General features: G+C 38.6%; 3 protein-coding genes across 7 annotated transcripts; 1 reads left to right on the top strand and 2 right to left on the bottom strand.

Annotated features, from left to right (window-relative positions):
- Positions 1-1426: 1426 nt before the first annotated feature.
- Positions 1427-14469, bottom strand: LOC143146283 (uncharacterized). Of its 4 annotated transcripts, none has more exons than XM_076310417.1 (5): positions 14332-14469; positions 8274-8446; positions 7439-7748; positions 2629-6906; positions 1427-2363 (listed from the first exon to the last, which is right to left on the bottom strand). In XM_076310417.1, the coding sequence occupies exons 2-5, from the start codon at positions 8399-8401 to the stop codon at positions 2037-2039; spliced, it is 5043 nt and encodes a 1680-aa protein (XP_076166532.1). In that variant the 5' UTR covers positions 8402-8446; positions 14332-14469; the 3' UTR covers positions 1427-2036. The 4 variants fall into 4 exon arrangements, with proteins under 4 accessions (XP_076166532.1, XP_076166533.1, XP_076166534.1 ...); XM_076310418.1 differs by lacking the exon at positions 14332-14469 and adding an exon at positions 9104-10934; XM_076310419.1 differs by lacking the exon at positions 14332-14469 and adding an exon at positions 9326-10934.
- Positions 10295-13607, top strand: LOC143146298 (MORN repeat-containing protein 5). The gene is made up of 5 exons (XM_076310452.1): positions 10295-10482; positions 11120-11325; positions 12273-12459; positions 13131-13290; positions 13358-13607. Exons 2-5 carry the CDS (start codon positions 11205-11207, stop codon positions 13589-13591), a joined length of 702 nt encoding a protein of 233 aa, XP_076166567.1. The 5' UTR covers positions 10295-10482; positions 11120-11204; the 3' UTR covers positions 13592-13607.
- Positions 14172-18016, bottom strand: LOC143146286 (NHL repeat-containing protein 2). 2 transcript variants are annotated; one of them, XM_076310427.1, is made up of 9 exons: positions 17718-18016; positions 16580-16746; positions 16336-16495; positions 15840-16258; positions 15531-15760; positions 15222-15447; positions 14860-15057; positions 14672-14785; positions 14172-14598 (listed from the first exon to the last, which is right to left on the bottom strand). In XM_076310427.1, exons 1-9 carry the CDS (start codon positions 17875-17877, stop codon positions 14194-14196), a joined length of 2079 nt encoding a protein of 692 aa, XP_076166542.1. In that variant the 5' UTR covers positions 17878-18016; the 3' UTR covers positions 14172-14193. The 2 variants fall into 2 exon arrangements, with proteins under 2 accessions (XP_076166542.1, XP_076166543.1); XM_076310428.1 differs by having other exon boundaries at positions 16580-16808; positions 17718-17857.
- Between the last annotated feature and the right edge of the window lie 20 nt (positions 18017-18036).

Genomic DNA, 18036 nt, shown 5'->3' with positions numbered 1-18036 from the left:
AGCGTCGTGCATACGACAGATCCCGAAAAATGTTTATAACTAATTAATGTCAATAGCAGTCGTTGTGGAAATGGTCCTTGAATGTTACTATAAATATCTGCTACGCAATGCGTATCTAAATTATGCAATTATTTGTCCGGAAAGTCGATAATACTATCAATTACCTCGCGCACTACAAGCGTCCTGTATACGATAGATCCCGAAAAATATTTATAACTAATTAATGTCAATTGCAATCGTTGCGTATATGGTTCTTGAATGTTGTTATGAATATCTGCTATGCAATGCATACCTAAATTATGCAATTATTTGTCCGGAACGTCGATAAAACTATCGATTACCTCCGATACTACAAGCGTGCTGCATACGACAGCTCCCGAAAAATGTTTATAACTTGTTAATGTAAGTAACAATCATAGCGAAAATGGTCCTTGAATGTACCCACGAACCTTCGTTAATCAATGCAAATCTAAAAGTTCACAATTTTGTCTTGCAAATGTGTTAAATTAACATTTTTTCCCTTTCCCGTCAAATTAATGAAAGTCGAACGACCTCCTCGATCATCATGTGTTCCTATTACCAAGTAACGATATCGGAAGAGTTAGTTCCAGTGTTAGTACCACAGAGCGTAAATGTCGAAAAGAAGCATTTTGTAATTAATAAATGTACATATTGGATCAATAGGAATATGTAGGACACCCTTATTGAATTAGTAGACGAAATGTAATTTTTTCTTAATAAACAGGATTACATATTGCTTCACTGATTACTTAATGCATGAAGACACAGAATAGCTATTAGAATGTAAGTGCAAAATATAGTTTATACATAAAGTCTTATGCTAAGAGTTCTCCTTAGAACCTTTATTACAATGAAAGGATACAAAGATAATTGTTTCTTAAATAATAAATTTTCCTATTGCATTAAAAAGTATGTATAGAATGGTCCTAGGTAAGGAAAGAAAGAATTGTAATTTCTTTTTAATAATATTGGGGATAAAAGTTATAAATTTCTCTTAAATACTGAGGAAAATGATGATTGTACAGGTATAATTAACGTATAAAATATTATTTCTGGATTCTTAATCCTGTGCAGAAGTAAAAATCTAAAAATAATGTAATTTATTCAAAATTGAAATATTCCGAAAACGTTGAGTGGTGCCACCTACAGCAAAATGTCCAAGTTTGTCGAGAAATAGTTCCCTCATCGAGACGCTAGATGGCGACACGGGTACTGTTAGACAAATTGGAAAGTATAAATGAAAATATAATTATCTCTTAAATAGTATGGTGATTTATTGCACGTTCAAAATAAGCATATGTAAAAGGAGAATACGCGAGGTATAATTTGTATAGGGACTAGGAACAGGAAACGGGATAAGGAATCATGGAAAAATGAAACTCGACAGACAGGTAACCCATTCCGTATAACTTTTTATTTTGTTTTTTTCAGGAATACCAAAAAATCGTTTGAAAGCAAAATTGTATATATTTGTATCCCAACGCATCTCTTTCGGACATTGTCTTCTGTATAAATCATTTGTTCGAAAATAATAGGTTGTTCAATAAATTTTGTCGTTCGATAAAACTTATTGAACAACCTAGTATTTCGAAATATATATCTCCTATGTCTTTTTTAAATAAAAACAATAATTTAGCTAACAACGACCGATCGTATCCTCGATTTACAAATTTCGCGTTGTCCCTTAAAACGCTCGCTAAGTCACTGTTTCAACAGCATCTTCGTGAATAAAAAATCTCGTCATTTGTTTTTACCGATTCTGTCGATACTAAAGCATAATTAATATCGCAGAAGCGTATTCTAATGTAAACGTATTCGCGTACAACATTATCGATTATAACTTAACATGCATTCGTGTTACGCTGTTTCTGATACCCGAATGTCGAACTTCGAAATCAGATGGATGCGTAACGCGAATAGAAAGGATGGCAAAAATATTGATCGATTTAATTGTACACGAATACAATGTGAAATTAAATAGATAAAAATGAAATGAATGATTCTGTACTGTGAATTTACAGCAATCTAGGATTGAAACGGCCCGTATGAAGTATAAGACCAGTAGGGTTATGCCGTACAAAATAGAGGAAAGGTTGATCCAGTTTCAGTCTAGGTTTGTCTTCCGATCTTTCAGTGCCTCTTATCATATCCCTGATTGAAACAACACGATAATTCTTCGACAGAATATTGGTCGATGAATCGATATCTAATTTCTTTTCAACACCCGATAAATGATGCTCCTCGTATCTGGAATTCCGCAGGGAGGGACTTGTTGGATATATTTCCACATGATGTCGTCCATTACCAACGTTTTCGTCACCGCATGTACTGAACAGATTCATCTAAAAAAATAATAATTGGTCATATTAATTCCTCTGCAATATTATAATCAATTTATTATTGCTGGTCATGGGTTACTACTTTTTTCCAAAAACAAAACTTCAAAACACATCTTTCCTGCACCGATTGTTCCAATAGATTATATAATTATGTAAATAATTTTAATAATTTTGATTTATTTCGTAGTACATTTTATTACACGTTATTTCTCTTTTACTATTCGAATATAATCTGCTAAAGGTAAAAAAAAAGGTAAATTATTATTACCTGCAAGACATCAGACAAAAAGAGACGATTCCCAATTCCTCCGTTGATACCTTTGAAGTCAGCATCGTTCGTGAACAATCGATCGAGACCCATTCTTTTCAAAGCAGCGGTAGCATTAACGACCGATCGATGGCTGAACTTGGGTATTTGCAATTCAAGGCCGGGTCTCGGTATCAGAACCTTGAGAAGTTTATTCCAACTTCCATCACGGAATGCACCTTTAACTAGTCTTTGCTCAAGACGATCTAATGTATCACCGGGCGCGGCGTGCCCTTGTTGACCAGGCAAGAGAAATATTGTCGATACGAGTTTATTGATACCGCCGAGAGCGACAGCGGTGGCGTCCAAACTCGGTTCATAACCTGCAAGTACATTCGATCGCCAGACAGTGGCCGGAACGGGGATTAATTTTCTCAGTCTGTGCGCTGATGAAACGGCAAAGTACAATTCCCCGTCGCGACCTGTTGTACTTGCTGAACTGATGTTACAATCCGTTTGAAACACATTCGCCGAAATCGCAGCGAGCGGCGATCTCAAAGGTACTGCGTTGCTCTTCACGAAATCTTTTATTCTACCACCGGTTTGCTTCCTGATTAGAAGATTCGTCCGACGACGCGCGAGATCGCTGATGGTGGCAAAATTTACTTCAGCCACCAGCCCCTCGTAAAACTGTTGTGCTTGTTCTTTGTAGAACGGTAACAATTTCCTCACTTTAACCTTGTCCGCGAACAGCTCGCGAACAAATGCGGCGTTCACGATACCCTGGTGCCTTGCTAAGCTCACAGCATCCGTTACGTTCTGAAAAATCAGATGCGGATTGAAGGTAGCCACGTTATCAAGCCCGAGTATTTCATTCATTTGATCGGATGTCGATCCTCGCGCGCCGAGAAACACCATCGCTAACAAACTGATCATACCGAACGGTGAGAGAGCAAGCGATCTGCCAGTACTCAATCCCTTGTTCGCTGCTATCCAAAATTTAAATGCAAGTTCGTTGCAAAGTCTAGAAAAATTCACGATGTCGACACTTGCGTTTCTCGTACTGGTATCCAGCCCACCGATGCTTTTCGACGCGTTCAATGATACCGTCGATTCGACCTCGTTCATTGGAATCGACGTTACCGTCGTCGTTTGAAAACGTGTACCTGTTTCCGCAAAGTTTGTTTCGACCATCATCGATTCCGATACTTCTAGTGGTTTTTTGGTTGCCGCGACAAATTTCGTCGATGACGAAGAAGGTGTTTGGTGTAAAGATATCCGTTGCCATTTATGATCCAAATTAACGTCCGTGGTGTTCACTTTGCTCAAGCTTGAATTTTTTACGTCCGTAAATGTTTGATTCACCTGTGAATTATAAGTTACCGAGAGTTCGGGTTTCATCGTTGAATTGTTCTTTTTTATAGTAATTTCGTGAAATTCGTTCGACATTTTCGTTTCGTTCTTTAATCTATCAAAGTTTGATTTATCGTTGGACTCTTTTATACTGACAGTCGGTGAATTGGTTGTTGTCACGGTCCACTCCTTCGCGTTAGTGACCGATTGTTCTTTATCGACGGAAGTAGCGGTCGTTGTATCGGCTTTCCAGCTTTGATTCGTTTCGTTTTTTTGACCTTCCACTTTTTCTTTCACGAGACTTTCTATCGTACTGACCGCCATTAAGGTAGACGTTTCCACATGTACAAATTCCGGTTGTTTCTCGATTGATTGTTTCTCAGTGTCGGATGAATTTGTAACAACAGTCGTTTCGTTCGTTTTTGTCGACAACTTGTCGTGAGCTGTCGTTATATCGAGTACAGTTTCATTGACGTATTCTGTCGATGATGTTTCTACAAAATCTTCCGCGGAATGTGTCACTGAAGTTGTATCGTCTTTTTTGAACGCTTCTAAAGGAATTCTTTCGGGTCGTGGAACCATTTCGGGTTTAATTTTCGTCAATACCGTGTTCGAAGCATTTTCTTGTTCTGGTTTCTGGAAACCGGACGAAATATTGGAAACTTCGGCTTTTATCGAGTTTTCGGTATTTGATATTTTTATCGTTGTCGTCTCGAAAACAAGATTTAAAATAGGTTCGGAATGTTCGATATTCGTCGTAAAAGCGTTTCGATCGGTAACATCATTCAAAGTAGGATCGGTAACGACATCGTTCGAAGTAGAATCGATACTAAAATCAGTCGTAGACATCACGTTCGTATTTTTTGACGCGGTCGATGGCTCGTTGTTTTCCACTTGAGAATATTCCATATTCGTAGGCGTAACGGACACTGTTCCATCCGTTGTTTCCAACGTTACTATTTCTTTATGTAAATTCGGTGATTGAGACTGTTCCATTAAATTTTCATCTGTCGCGGATGCACCCTGAGTTTCGTTTTTACTCATTGAACTTTTCTTTTCCGAATCTAGAATATGTTCCGAAGTTTCCATCATGGTCGGTAAAATAGACGTCGAAGTTTGCATCTCGTGTTTCAACAAAGTAGGCGATGTCGAGCACGGTGTGACGTCTATAGATTCAACTTTCTCTGGAAGTGGAGTTGTATCGTGCGTTGCATTCATATCAGTTAATTCCAAACCAGCAATGAGCGAGCTCGCTAACGTTTTGGTTGGAATATTCTCTGACGAAATATTGGGTAAAACGACTGCCTCTGTAACAGGAGTATTCGCTTCTATCGAAACAGTTCGAAGTATATCTTCGATGATCGCCATAGACTCGACGTACGAGTGTTGTGCAGCAGTTGGTATTGTCGATGAAGAATTGGAATTCACGACAGTAAGATTCGTTTTTATTGAATCGGAAGCATTAGACGTCATTGTTTTATCCACGGTTTCTAAGGACGAGTTAGAGGGCATTAAATCGACCGCGATGTCGAATATTTTATTTGTATTCATGGTTTCCGTCGTGTTTGTCGCAATCTGAATATTTGACGTGTTACGAGTGTCGTCAAACTTTGTTGAAATATTAATGTAGTTCGTCGTTTCTTCGAGAGGTGTCGTACTTGCTGAAGCGAAGAAAACAGGCGAAACTGTGGAAAGAATTTTATCCTTCTCAACATCGAATTTTGTTGTTGTACCGACAGTCGATTCTTCAGCGAGCATCGTATCATTCACATTCAATGGACTGTTTTTGTGAATCGTAGACAATCTTATCGTTGTATCGACCACCGATGCTATAGTGCTCGTTTGTATCTCAGAACTGTTGCGTTTTTCCTCGGTAATTTCCTCGTGAGGAGTTTCTAGTCCTGAAAAGACGGGTAAACCGGCCGAGATAGGAACTTCCGAGATTTGATTGATCATACTGGACAGTGAATTTTCTAACTCCGCGGATAACGGTTTCAAAGGTTGTGTAAATTCCATATCATTCGGTTTCGTTACCACGTCATAGGTGATAGTTGATGACTCCGTTGGCGACTCTGAGGCGGGTTTATCCGTATTCGCAGTAAACGTCGCAAACGAATGCAAGGGCGTTGTAAATAATTTATTGACCAATGTTTCGGTTTTGTCCAATTCTATCACCGGTACTGGATTTGTCGCAATATTAGCGTCAGAGTTTTCGTTTGTCCAAGTATCTACTGGTTTCGTTTTTATTTCTGTCGTCGATAAAGGAACGATTTCTTCGGTGACAGAAATCTTCGAATCTGATGTTGTACTCGTAAGCTGCGTACTATCGTAATTATTTTTCGTGGATACAATAGGTAGTAGAAAAATGTTGGATGTTGCTGAATCATATGCGTTCACGGGTACAGGACTCTTATTGTGGTCATAACTCTCCCCGAACATATTTTCTAGAGGCACCGTTTCAGTTGTTATCTTCTGAAAAATGGAGCTACTCTGAGTAGTGTGGTACGTGTCTTGTGGTTTGTGTTCTGCCGTGATTACTGGCACAGGAATCATTAATTTTTCCGTATACGCAGCTATCGGAGCTTCCGTAGTGACTGTTGAAAGCGTTACTTGTGTTTTGTTTTGGTGAATAATCGGTTCTTCTTTTTTCTCCACGGATACGGTGGGCGCACTGTGCTGCTCATCTGGCGAAATGATTTCTGTAGTATTGAGTTTCAATAAATTGGAGAAAGGATCGTTCCAGACGGTCGACGTTGCTTCTTCGACGCGATGAGTTTCATCAATCGTATCTCCGTACTTGTCACCAGCCAAGATAGCAGGCAAAATGTTGCTCCATTCGACGTTCGCCTTTTCCGGGACCAAATTTGGAATAGTACCTGTTAACGCCGACGGTTTATCCATAGCACTCTTCAGAACGCTTTGCACCTTTTCAACGACATCCATTACCTACGAATAAACATAAAATATTATAAATCTATCTTTCCACATTAATTACGATTATCCCTACATTTTTTCATCGTGCTTGATTATATAAACTTTCGGATTTATTATTAAAAGAAAACTTGCAAAGGGAACAATACATGAATGAATTGTATTATTATACACGTAACTACTTAAGCATACTGTACAAACTAGACATTTGGCAATAATTTTAGAATATTAAATTAATACAGTAACGAGAACCTTCAAGTACTTTGAACAGTGTATCTTCAGTTGGTCTACTATATTATATTGGGTTTATTGGGTGTCATTTCGTTTTCCAAAATGGAGAATATATAATTTAATAAAATGTTTATATACTCTAAAAAAATTGTTTCATTTTCACAAAAAAAAAAAAACGAAATGACTTTCCGAACAACCTAATACTTTATAAGCAACATTTCTAGCAGTGTACCTTTACAAATGATAATATTTATTATTTTGTATCCAATAAAAAATCTTGTGCAACCTAACTTTTTCAATCAAACTATTTACCAACCTTCTTTCCACCGGTAAGGATATCTTCAGCTTTCTGAGGTTCCTGAATTCCTATGTTGGAGTGATCTGGTCCTCCAGCTGCAATTAAAGCTTGAATCTCCTGCATGGTCATTTGTTTCGTAATCATGTCACCCCTCTCGTTGTACGTGTAGAATTGAAATCCATCGGGTTTCAGCAAATTAGCCGGAGAAGGAGGCAATCGGTAGAAGTTAACGCCGATCGAGGCCGGTGAACTATTGATCACTGTTGAGCGAACGCCGCCATTTTTTGCATCGTTCTGTTTCGAAACAACCGACACCGACTGGATCACGCTGGAAATTATAAAATACAGTAATCTCTGGATAACTGAAACAATTCTTTCTCGAAAATACAAATTATTTTACCCCTTGTAATTGAAATGATTTTTCCCGGATAACTAACATCACGCTCGTTTCTGCTTGTTCGCTTCCCCAGTCCAAAAAAAAAAAAATGAACAAAAAGTTCTGGAACGAAAATTCGAACTTTCCCGGATAAATGAAACGCCATTCCACTTCGCAAACAGTTTTGGAACAATTGATAGTCCTTTTGGAATATTACAAATTATTCCGAAACTTGTAATAACCTGAGAGACAGGTAGGTAAGAAATTTTATCATTACGTCTGCGGCTCGTTCGAATTATGTACGCGCAAATGGACGAGGATGAGCAACAGCGAGAACGAGCGAGATAAAAACGACAACAGCGAGGACAAGTCTGTGACAACCTAAGAAACAGTGCTCTCCGTCTCTCACAGTTTCCTTTTCTTTTCCCCCAGACGAGCGGGTGGCCACGCGTCCAGCACAGGGCGTAAAATACTGACCTAGATTTGAAAAATTTCCTAGGCGTTAAAACGGTATCATTCTCCAGAAGCGGCCAACCTAAGCTGGAACCTAAACACGTCCATAGCGCAAGAGTTGTCAGTGTCGCGTAAAACCGTTTCAAGGACATGCTTCTGATATTCCAGGTGTATTATTCCTTCTTCTTCGCAGCGATCTGGAAGCAAGAGGCGTTCGAAAACTATATCGAGAAACGCGTATCTCCGTATAAAACTTGAGCCCGAGATAAGCTGCATCGCGAAGCAATGCAAAAAAGGTTACACAACGCGATGGCCATGTACGCGCGGAAAAATAAATCGAAAGAAAGACAGAAGCGACAGTCGAGTTCGTCTTCTTTTCGGTTAACGACCCTTCGATTCCTTGCTACCCCCTTACGGGCCATCGCCTTAACACGACGACCGGTTTTCCGTTGCGTTGTAAATCGCTTAGTAAATGCGATATATGCGCACACGACTGCAAATTGTGAACAAATACGCGCGCCTGTTTTTACAATGATCACGACAAGTGAATTAGAATTATGTGAAACACACCGAGACGTATTTAAGCGAATAGTTCGACGCGGCTCGTGGATTTAGAACAGTAGTCGCGCTTTATTTGTACATAATTGAAGAAACAACGAACAAATGCGAATTTTACGTAAATACATACGAAGGGCGAGCGACTAACTCTCACGCGATTAAAGGAACGACTAAAATTTGAAAGAAAAGTTAAGTTCATTCCAAATCCGTGTCTATGAAAAATTAAAACTGAATCTTTTTACCGATGATTGGATCGCGCGATCAATGCACTGAAACAATATACCGATACTAGATACCTCAATAGTCTCTGACGTGTCGATAAAAAAGGAACATGTGCTTCTCAGCGCAAACCGGCGTGTTTTCGCTCGCACTTTCTTCCCTTTCTCCCTCTCACTTTTAATTTCTGTTCCTGGATTCTCTTAACGTTTATTATCTTTGAAAATCAACGGTCTAGATACGGTAACAAGGATACGAATGATGGTCGAATCTTCACGATAAAATTGGTACCGACATCCTACCCCGATTCAGAAGCAGTAGATCGATTTATATTCTTCCGGTGATATCTTCGGGAGCATTCGGCTCTTCCCTCCTTTATATCTCCTCTCGTCTTGCCTTTTATTCCGTTCTCTTCTTGTCCTTTTCGTATCTAACGAGAACGTGTGCCGCCCTTCTTCTCGTTCTTCTTTTCGTACCACCTGTCGTCGTTTCTACTGTCTCCTACCTTGGATGAGCGCGTACTGCGTGGCGCTTGGATCCTTCGTTGAGACGAGTGCATCGGACTGAGAAAGAGAAGTGATCGGGGAGAGGGGGGGGGAGCCACGGTCTTTCGAACGAAAAGATGGGGAAAGGGTGAACCGGGAGAGCCGAGATGTTGGCCGGAACGGTTTACGCGGAGGGGACAGACGTACGTCGGAATACATGGGAATATATATATCGGGAGGAGGGGAAGGAAGAAGGGAGAGTATGAGGTCGAAGGACCAGCATGGAACCGAGTCGAACGGATAAAAGGAGATGAAAACAGAGAACGGAAGGAGGGATTGCTCGATCGGAGCAATAATATTTCGGAACCGTGGAATGCAACGGTGAGAGAGTTTCTTGCGACTATCCGCAAATGTTTCCGAGCTTCGACAATGTAATTAACCGGTCTACGATCGATTTTTATTCGTTCGATCCTCTTCGATATTGCGACGGAATATACGTCTCGCCGTACACGATTTTCGTTTTCTGCGACGACGCGAAGTTGGAATACGATCGACGACCATCGCGAGAAAAATATCGAACGGTTCGATTAGTACGCCGTTGACGCACATTTTGTAACATTCGTAGCGATACGAATGTCGAAAGCAACGTCAAACTTTTTGGAGCACGATTTTACTTGGTCAACGGACACCGACGATTAACGGCGTTTAACGGTACATCGTCCGAATAAATTGCTTTCTGGATGGTATATTCGTAACGTTGCCAGGAATTTTTGGGTAGAACGTCGCTTCCGAGAACGTAGTTTTCGTTCGTGCGTCGGAACGTACTCTATTTTGTAACGTGAAATATTTATACACGTACGAGAATATTTAGAATGTGTACGGTAGGGAAGAAAAAAGGAAGAAACGAGACGATTTGACTTTACACGTGCATATCGTTCCTATCCACGATTGAGAACATCGACGAACGATTAACGGTATTCGTTTATAACTTTATACTCATTTCCCTTTCCACTCCATCTTTCGACTGTTTTAAGAAATATTTGGCCGATACGTCCCGTTCAAGAATCGCGAGAGTATCACGAGAGGAAAACACACGAAGACTCCGTTAGGAAGTTCCTCGAGATCAATCGCTTACGCGAAGTCGTTTTAAGTAACGTTATCTTTCGACGTCTCGATCGTCTATCGATGGCAAGATAAATACTCGTCGCTCGACCAATCGCAAGAAACACAGAAATACGAACCGATTCGATAAAACTATAGACTAGAAACGATTTTTATCGATGTTTTTTCTTTTTCTTTTTTGATAGGTCCTCGCAAGATGATTTAATAGACGTTTTCTTTCCGTTCTCTCACGCGTATATTACAGTATATGGGTTGAGCGAAACATTCCATTTTTTTTTGCATCGATTGCGACAGTTCGTACCGATTGAAAGAAGAATACGTTGCAATCGACGAAACAATAGTTTGTTTCTTTGTGTTTTCGATTACGATTCTATAATACCGATCCATTCGATCACCGAATTAGTAAAGAGTCGACACATAATGTTTTAATTACCAACAATAGAAAATAACCGATAAAAACCTTTATTCCATTCGTTATTCGTTATTTAGAAAACATCGAATCAGGTTCAAGCTGTACGAACGTACGGAAATCGATTGGAGTTACACGAACAAAATTTAGAAATAACTGAACAACATGAACGCGTTTCTGAAAGATTTCGAAGACGAGGAGACACGTTTTATCGATGGCAGCGAGTACATCGGTTCTTGGAGCGCACTCGGCATGGAAGGAGTCGGCAAATTCTGTCTACCGCACAGTTAGTATAATTCGCAAAAAAGTAGCATAGAAAGGTCTCGAACACCCGTTCCTTTGATTCTCTTTTTCCGGAACGCGTCGTCATTCGGGGAGATGGAAATCAAAGACCCGAACAAAATGAAAAATGTTAAAGAATCACGCGCCGCGTTCCGTCTTCACGAGGTGTCCAAGAAAATATGTGACCTGTTTTGAAAATTTATGAAATAATTTCAAATTTAGAAAAATTATAAAAATCTTCGTACACGATACAAAAACGTTTTCGTATACGATACAAAACGCATATATATATATATATGGAATAAATTTTTTAAATATCGATTTTGGGGGCTTCCTCCGAACAGGCTCCTAGGCAGATGTATTTTTTTTTTTGTTTCTTTCTTTCCTGCTTGTAGGATAACACGCTACTGAAGGGAAAGGATGCGAGGGTGAAGTATAATATATAAATAGTAGAGCGAAGGGAACGCGGGAACGGGCACACGCGCGAATCGGACACACCGGCTACGATTTTTCAGTCTTGGGATTAAGTTTTGTAAGTACCGGTGGTCGAAAACGAGGACGACAAGGTGTGCATATACGCTAACACCAATAATTCTGTCTACGAGGTACGTGCACACGTACTGGTTTTGAGCACGACATCGAGCATTTCTCGCGCGTAAGTCGACGCATACCGTTATATGCGACCATTTCGGTTGCTCCGTACTCTACAGTTTGTACGCGTTTTTCATTTACCGATAGTTCGAGAATCCCGCTCTCAAAATACATACATACATACGTACGTACGTTCGACGCGCGAATCTCATCAAGGTTGTAAAAGCTCGTGTCACGAATAAATGGAACGAGAACACATTTTCTCTCCGCCCCTCCCATCCTCCCCACTCTCTTTTTTCATTTAGTACAGCGCAGAGGAGGTACGAATTTTTACCACGCTTTGCGTTTACACCGCGTTAGCCGCCGTTTTTCAAGGGGAGTTCCGCGATGGCACATTTCATGGTCATGGTAGTCTGTATTGGCCTCGCGGGCAAAGAATGGACGGTATTTGGCACCAAGGTGAATGCAAAGAGAAACGATACACCTTCGAAGACGGTTTGGTCTTCCAAAAGAACGATTGGGGATACTGCGAGTTTCCCGATAGACGGTCAGTGAAATGCACACTCGGAACGAACATCAACGATTGCTCCTAGATGGAACGAACACTAATTGTCTCTCTCCAATTTTAACGCGGTTCTGCAGAATAATAGAACACGGGTCTCCGTTATTACGTATGAAACGTTAGGTGCAGACACGCGACGATTGTAGAAATATAAATGTAACGAGAATTTTATATCTCGGGTTTCGAATTTTATATATATATCACTGTCTGTAATCTTCGTGCACATGAGACAACAGATTCGAATTCTCGTCCCACCGAATTTTTTATTTCATTCTAAGAGATCGGAATTGAATTTTCGTTCGATTTGCTCGTCGCGAGCCACCTTTTTAATCTCGTTCGGCGCTTATCTGTCTTTTTCTTTCTTGTTCTCGATACAACAAATAATTTACAAGTAATTCAAGATGACCGAGTTACACATCTTGTGTAGCGCAAATCACACGGTACGTAACTTGAATTATTTATATCTCTAAAATTATCGAGCGTCTACGACTAATATTTTACGTGTAGCAACAGGGACCTATATTTTACCATTCTCCAAAAACACATCAAAATTAGAGTGGGACAGGTCGAGTTCTTTTCTAGATAGAAAATATAAGATATTCCTATTTAACTGGATAAATCAAGTGCTGCAATTGTAAACTAAGAATACATTATAGATACAATATGTGCCTAATAAATGGATTAAGACCTGCTGGAGCGACATTGCGTACCAATAATGAAAAAGAATTAATAATTTTACCTGGGTGTTATGATACGGGTATTGGAATCTTTAATTCACGTACACATTGCATCGTGTCTTATCACGATTTGAGAAAAGTATGTTACATAGAAGACAATATGTTAGAAAATATTTTAAAACTATTGAAACGCTGAATCTCTAAAGGTACTGGAAATACCAACCCCATCGATGGTTCAATGGATACTAAAATACTGTCAAAAGGGATGGGACATGCCGACCGGACATCGAAAAGATCTTTACGAAAATTGGTTTTCCAAAAGAGTCGATACACGAATTCTCTTTTCTAAGTTACTACCTTTTTCAAACGACTCTCCTGAATCTTGGTGGAAAAGGTACAAACAAATATTGATTAACCATTACAGTTGTTATCTGGTATAAAATGATTATTAAACAATAAGCATTCTGATACTGAATGATCAATAACCAGGTATACATTATTTTGTAAGTATTTTCTTTCAACGAATATTATCCGATAACTTTACTTTACACACAATTATTGTAACACGTTTACCTTATAGACCAAAATAAAGTAGTTGAAACGTTCAGTAGCAAAATGCACAGAAGCATAAATGATGAATAATTTTGTAAATTTGTTTTGACCGTTGTTTCTCTCCGTTTATCCGTCAAGATTAACTACTTTTCAACGAGATAAGTGTATCCCGAAAACAGGAAGTCTGAAAAATTATTGTCAGTGTTCCAAAAAGCTTTAGTCTTGGACAGAAATCTACTTTTCGCTCGGAAGCGATCGCAAATGTTTCAATAGTTGCAGTATCTAAACAAAAAATCGTTACCACAATTATACTTTTTCGCTCGAAATAAACATTTGATATTTTCTAGTTTCCGCAACATTTGGATTATGATGCACAAATTATGCTTTCAGTAAATATTTTGTCGATAGACTATAAGCGCGACAAACATCAATTTGTAAAATAATAAGTTAAATGTGTTAAAGACAAAATAAAGGAATTAAGAAACGTTTATTATTTAACGACAAGTCTTCTTTGTTCCGTTACAACGTCAGAAGCATCCGTCTTTTGGCATATGCGATACACTATTGACAGTTTTTTTGGTATACACTCGAACGTTTTGCAAGCTATGATATCCAAAATCATGTGTACCTCGTGGATTCCGCTTCCTTCGGTAACATTTATCAACACTGGACTCGATAGATCACCGGATTTTGCCCTGGCTGTCCATGTGCTCCCTTTTGGTAAATTCACGATCCATCTTTGAGGTGCGTCTGGGTTCAATTTCAAATCATTGTCGTGAAAAGTTACGGTAAACGTAACATTCAATTCACCACCCTTTTCACTGATCCTCGTATCAAAAATGTAAGCGTTCCTCGAAACGTTGTCAAATTCGATCATGGGAATATTTATTGGCAACTGGAACACAAGCACGAATAATTATATATGCCTTGGTTTCAATATTTACAAGACGCACTGCGTAATAACTTACCGTGGAAATAGTTTCATTCCTCGTGTCGATGACTTTGACAACATGATTATTCGTATCAGCCACGTACAAGAGATCTCCGTTCGGACTGAAGGCAATACCACTGGGTTCATCGAACTGTAAAATAAATGTAATTTACGATCATGAATATTGAATCAACAAGCAGCAACAAGTTTTGAAGCAGAACATACTGAGAATTCCTCGTTTGGTTTTCCACCGCCGTACATGGTTTCACAGTTGCCCGTTCTCGCGTCGATCCTTTTAATCTTATGATTGTAGGTATCGGCTACATAGATAACATTTTCTTTCGGATGCCACGTTATTCCTAAAGGATGCTGAAGCTTGGCAGTATATTGGGCACCATCGGAATCTCCAAAATCATGTAGATCCTGAGTTACCGAAATGTCCCAGAACAAAAAAAAAAAGAAAAAAATTTGAAATTTTTATTGTTCACTTGCAATACGATCGAATTTGCCCACCTTTCCTACGATCGTTACCAAGTATATATGCATAATGAATTGTTAATTAAAATTAGTTTCATATTCAAACTGACCGACGGATTTTTATTTGCGCCACAAACTGCAGAAACTCGTCCATTCTTTAAATCTATACACCTGACAGCACTACTTTCGCTATCAGCAAAGAAGGCAACCTTGTTCTCCTGAACGACCACCAAACCAGACGGTTGAGCTAAACCAGCTGTATGAGGATAAGCATTATTGCGATTTTCCTCTCTACCACTTCCGACGATTGCAGCGCACGCGCCTGCTTTGTATTCTCTGCAGATTTAAGAATACAATATTTTATTCTCATATAGATCGACGATGAAACCCTATTAATATTAAGAAAACATCACCGTTACCTATTTTTCCACCAAATAGTGTCTTCCAAAAAAAGCGCCCAAATCTGATGCGTACCCGCGATTGCGATCAATAATACGGGTACGGTATTTTTACCGTACTCATAGTTGTAAATAGCTAGATCCCATGGAGAAGACAAAACTTGATCCTTCCAAAGTTTACCTCCGACATAGTCGTGGCCTTGAGAACCTGTACCAGCAACTGTAGTTACAGTTCTCTTTATTAAATCTATCTAAAAACGATTTTCATTAATCCTGTTTGACATTTTAAGGGCAGATATTGATACAAAAATTGATGTTTTGACCCTTTACCTTTCTAATTGCATGATTCTCAGTATCGGCAACATAAATGAAAGTTCCGAACACGCATACACCTTGAGGTGCATTAAATATAGCATTTTCAAAATCTCCATCTCTAAAACCTGAATCAGAACCACCAATAATGTATTCCACATTCTCAGTTATATCTGTTACCAAGATTCTATTGTTCCCTGTGTCAGCTATCACCAAACTTTGTCCTTGTTCACTCTGACAAACTTCTAACTTACTAGGAAACAAAAGACTTTCTTTTCTCCCTGTGGACAATAAATGCTTTGTCGGCTGCAAAGGGAGATTGTTGTTAGATATTTGATTTAATGATTTAAAATAAGTTAATGCTACATTTGCATATAGAAGCATTTCTTTTCTGTGTCCTTCTCCTACAAAAACTGCCAATGGTTTGCCCATAGGACCTATAATGTACAAAGGTTTTTAATCTAATAAATAGCTCTAAATAATGATTATACCACAGTATGTATAAACATCTTACCTATCATTACCACAGTTGGCCAGCAAGAGATTCCTAAGTTATGCCATGTTGATAATGTCATATCATTTACAACTGGATGTGTTATATTATACCTTTGTATAGCTGATAACAGTCTATTCGAATCATGTTCATTTGAAAATTTTGCGCTGTGCACACCAACCTAAGGATAAATGTCATACAACAGTTGTATATCGAATATTAAGGAATAATACAATATTTTAGGGAGTATTTTATATGTACTAACAACAACTAGACCGTCCACAACTGAGAACTGCTTTTCAAGGACATCTAAATCTGGTAAAATATGCATACAATTGATGCAACAGTAGGTAAAGAAATCCAAAAAAATTATCTTTCCAATGAGATGTTGATACACAGATAATCCTTCTGTGACGTTGAACCATTCCAATCCTGATATATTCAAAAGAAGGAATTCCTTTGAAAACTAGTTACCTTTTGGTAAATGATGAATTCTATGCCAAAGATTAGAACAATAAAAAATAATCGTGTAACTTTGATGGTAGTAAATGAAATGTGTACTAAGGACAAATATAAAGAAAAAGGACTAGTAGTAGATGGTAGAAAAAGTAAAGAGACACAAGGAGAATCAACAATATTGATTTAATCTTCTTCTGCAGATAAACCATAACGTAGATACAAGCTCCTAACTGTAGTTGCATTTGCTACAGCTATTTCCCCCATGATTGCCTGAGTTGCATCTCTTATATCATTGTATCTGTGTAATAAATCCATAGTTTCTTCAGTAGAACAAAATTCTCTGTCCTGAATTCTCAAATCGGATAGTTCTCGATCGAGAACTTTCTCGAATTCTTTGAGCTCGAAGTATTCGCGTATCTCCTCTTCCGTAAGAAAAACATTCTCTTTACCGATCAAACACGTTGATTGGTTCAATTTTGCTACATTCACCCCCCTAATATTTTTCGTGTTTTGTTCCTTGAATTGCTTACAGTCTCCGTTGCGCGACATGAATACTATCACACGCGATATTTTTCACCTAACGAAAACCAGAGAGGACCTTTAAAATTTTCTTCAAGTGACCTCGATACACAGATTTCACTATGGTTACACGCACTAATGCTATTTACACAAGATATGTAATTTAAATTTATAAAACTGTCATCAGAGATTGGAAACAATAGATTACTCACTTGCTTGTCAAGAGCATTCACAATAATTTCAGTGGTAATAAACGATCGATATCGATCAATTTATAAATGTTGATAGACACGCACGCGTTTCAATACAATCGTACTTACTGCTCAATTGTAATAACGATTTTTTTCACATGTATGCAATAAAGCACTTGCATGACCAAATATCTCTGTAGTATCTATCTAGAAGCAAATTTTAAAAATAATAACCTGTTTTAAAATCGGTGATTCGCAACTCTTTGCCCGCAAATGTTTTGATATGCTTTAATACTAATTTCTCTTGTTCCTTCCTGTCAAGTGACGATTCCAGGCTATGACGAATTTCTATGCAAATTTGAGTTAATTCCCCCATAGTATCTCTCACACTCATATTTTACTTTGTATGTTAAAGTATACACAAAAATGATTGATGATAAATAACAAATTATCAGAGATAGTTTATAACTTAAAAAGACTGAAGTGTTGGAACACTCTGGAACGAAGGGAACGAACTGGAATGGAAACTTATAAAGACCCAACTAAGAAGTAG

The sequence above is a fragment of the Ptiloglossa arizonensis genome, chromosome 4, assembly GCF_051014685.1.
Source record: "Ptiloglossa arizonensis isolate GNS036 chromosome 4, iyPtiAriz1_principal, whole genome shotgun sequence".
NCBI lineage: Eukaryota > Metazoa > Arthropoda > Insecta > Hymenoptera > Colletidae > Ptiloglossa > Ptiloglossa arizonensis.
Note: the sequence above shows the minus strand (reverse complement) of the source record. Positions and strands in the feature narration are given on the sequence as shown.

Coding starts and splice junctions, on each gene's coding strand:
- LOC143146283 (XM_076310417.1), bottom strand. CDS start 8,401: ATGTCCTTGAAACGGTTTTACGCGACACTGACAACTCTTGCGCTATGG. Junction 7,749..8,273: donor AGGAAATTTTTCAAATCTAG/GTCAGTATTTTA, acceptor TATAATTTCCAG/CGTGATCCAGTCGGTGTCGG. Junction 2,364..2,628: donor TTTTGTCTGATGTCTTGCAG/GTAATAATAATT, acceptor TTATTTTTTTAG/ATGAATCTGTTCAGTACATG.
- LOC143146298 (XM_076310452.1), top strand. CDS start 11,205: ATGAACGCGTTTCTGAAAGATTTCGAAGACGAGGAGACACGTTTTATC. Junction 11,326..12,272: donor CAAATTCTGTCTACCGCACA/GTTAGTATAATT, acceptor ACACCGCGTTAG/CCGCCGTTTTTCAAGGGGAG. Junction 13,291..13,357: donor CTTATCACGATTTGAGAAAA/GTATGTTACATA, acceptor GAATCTCTAAAG/GTACTGGAAATACCAACCCC.
- LOC143146286 (XM_076310427.1), bottom strand. CDS start 17,877: ATGAGTGTGAGAGATACTATGGGGGAATTAACTCAAATTTGCATAGAA. Junction 16,747..17,717: donor AATCACCGATTTTAAAACAG/GTTATTATTTTT, acceptor TGAATATATCAG/GATTGGAATGGTTCAACGTC. Junction 16,259..16,335: donor GCCAACTGTGGTAATGATAG/GTAAGATGTTTA, acceptor TGTACATTATAG/GTCCTATGGGCAAACCATTG.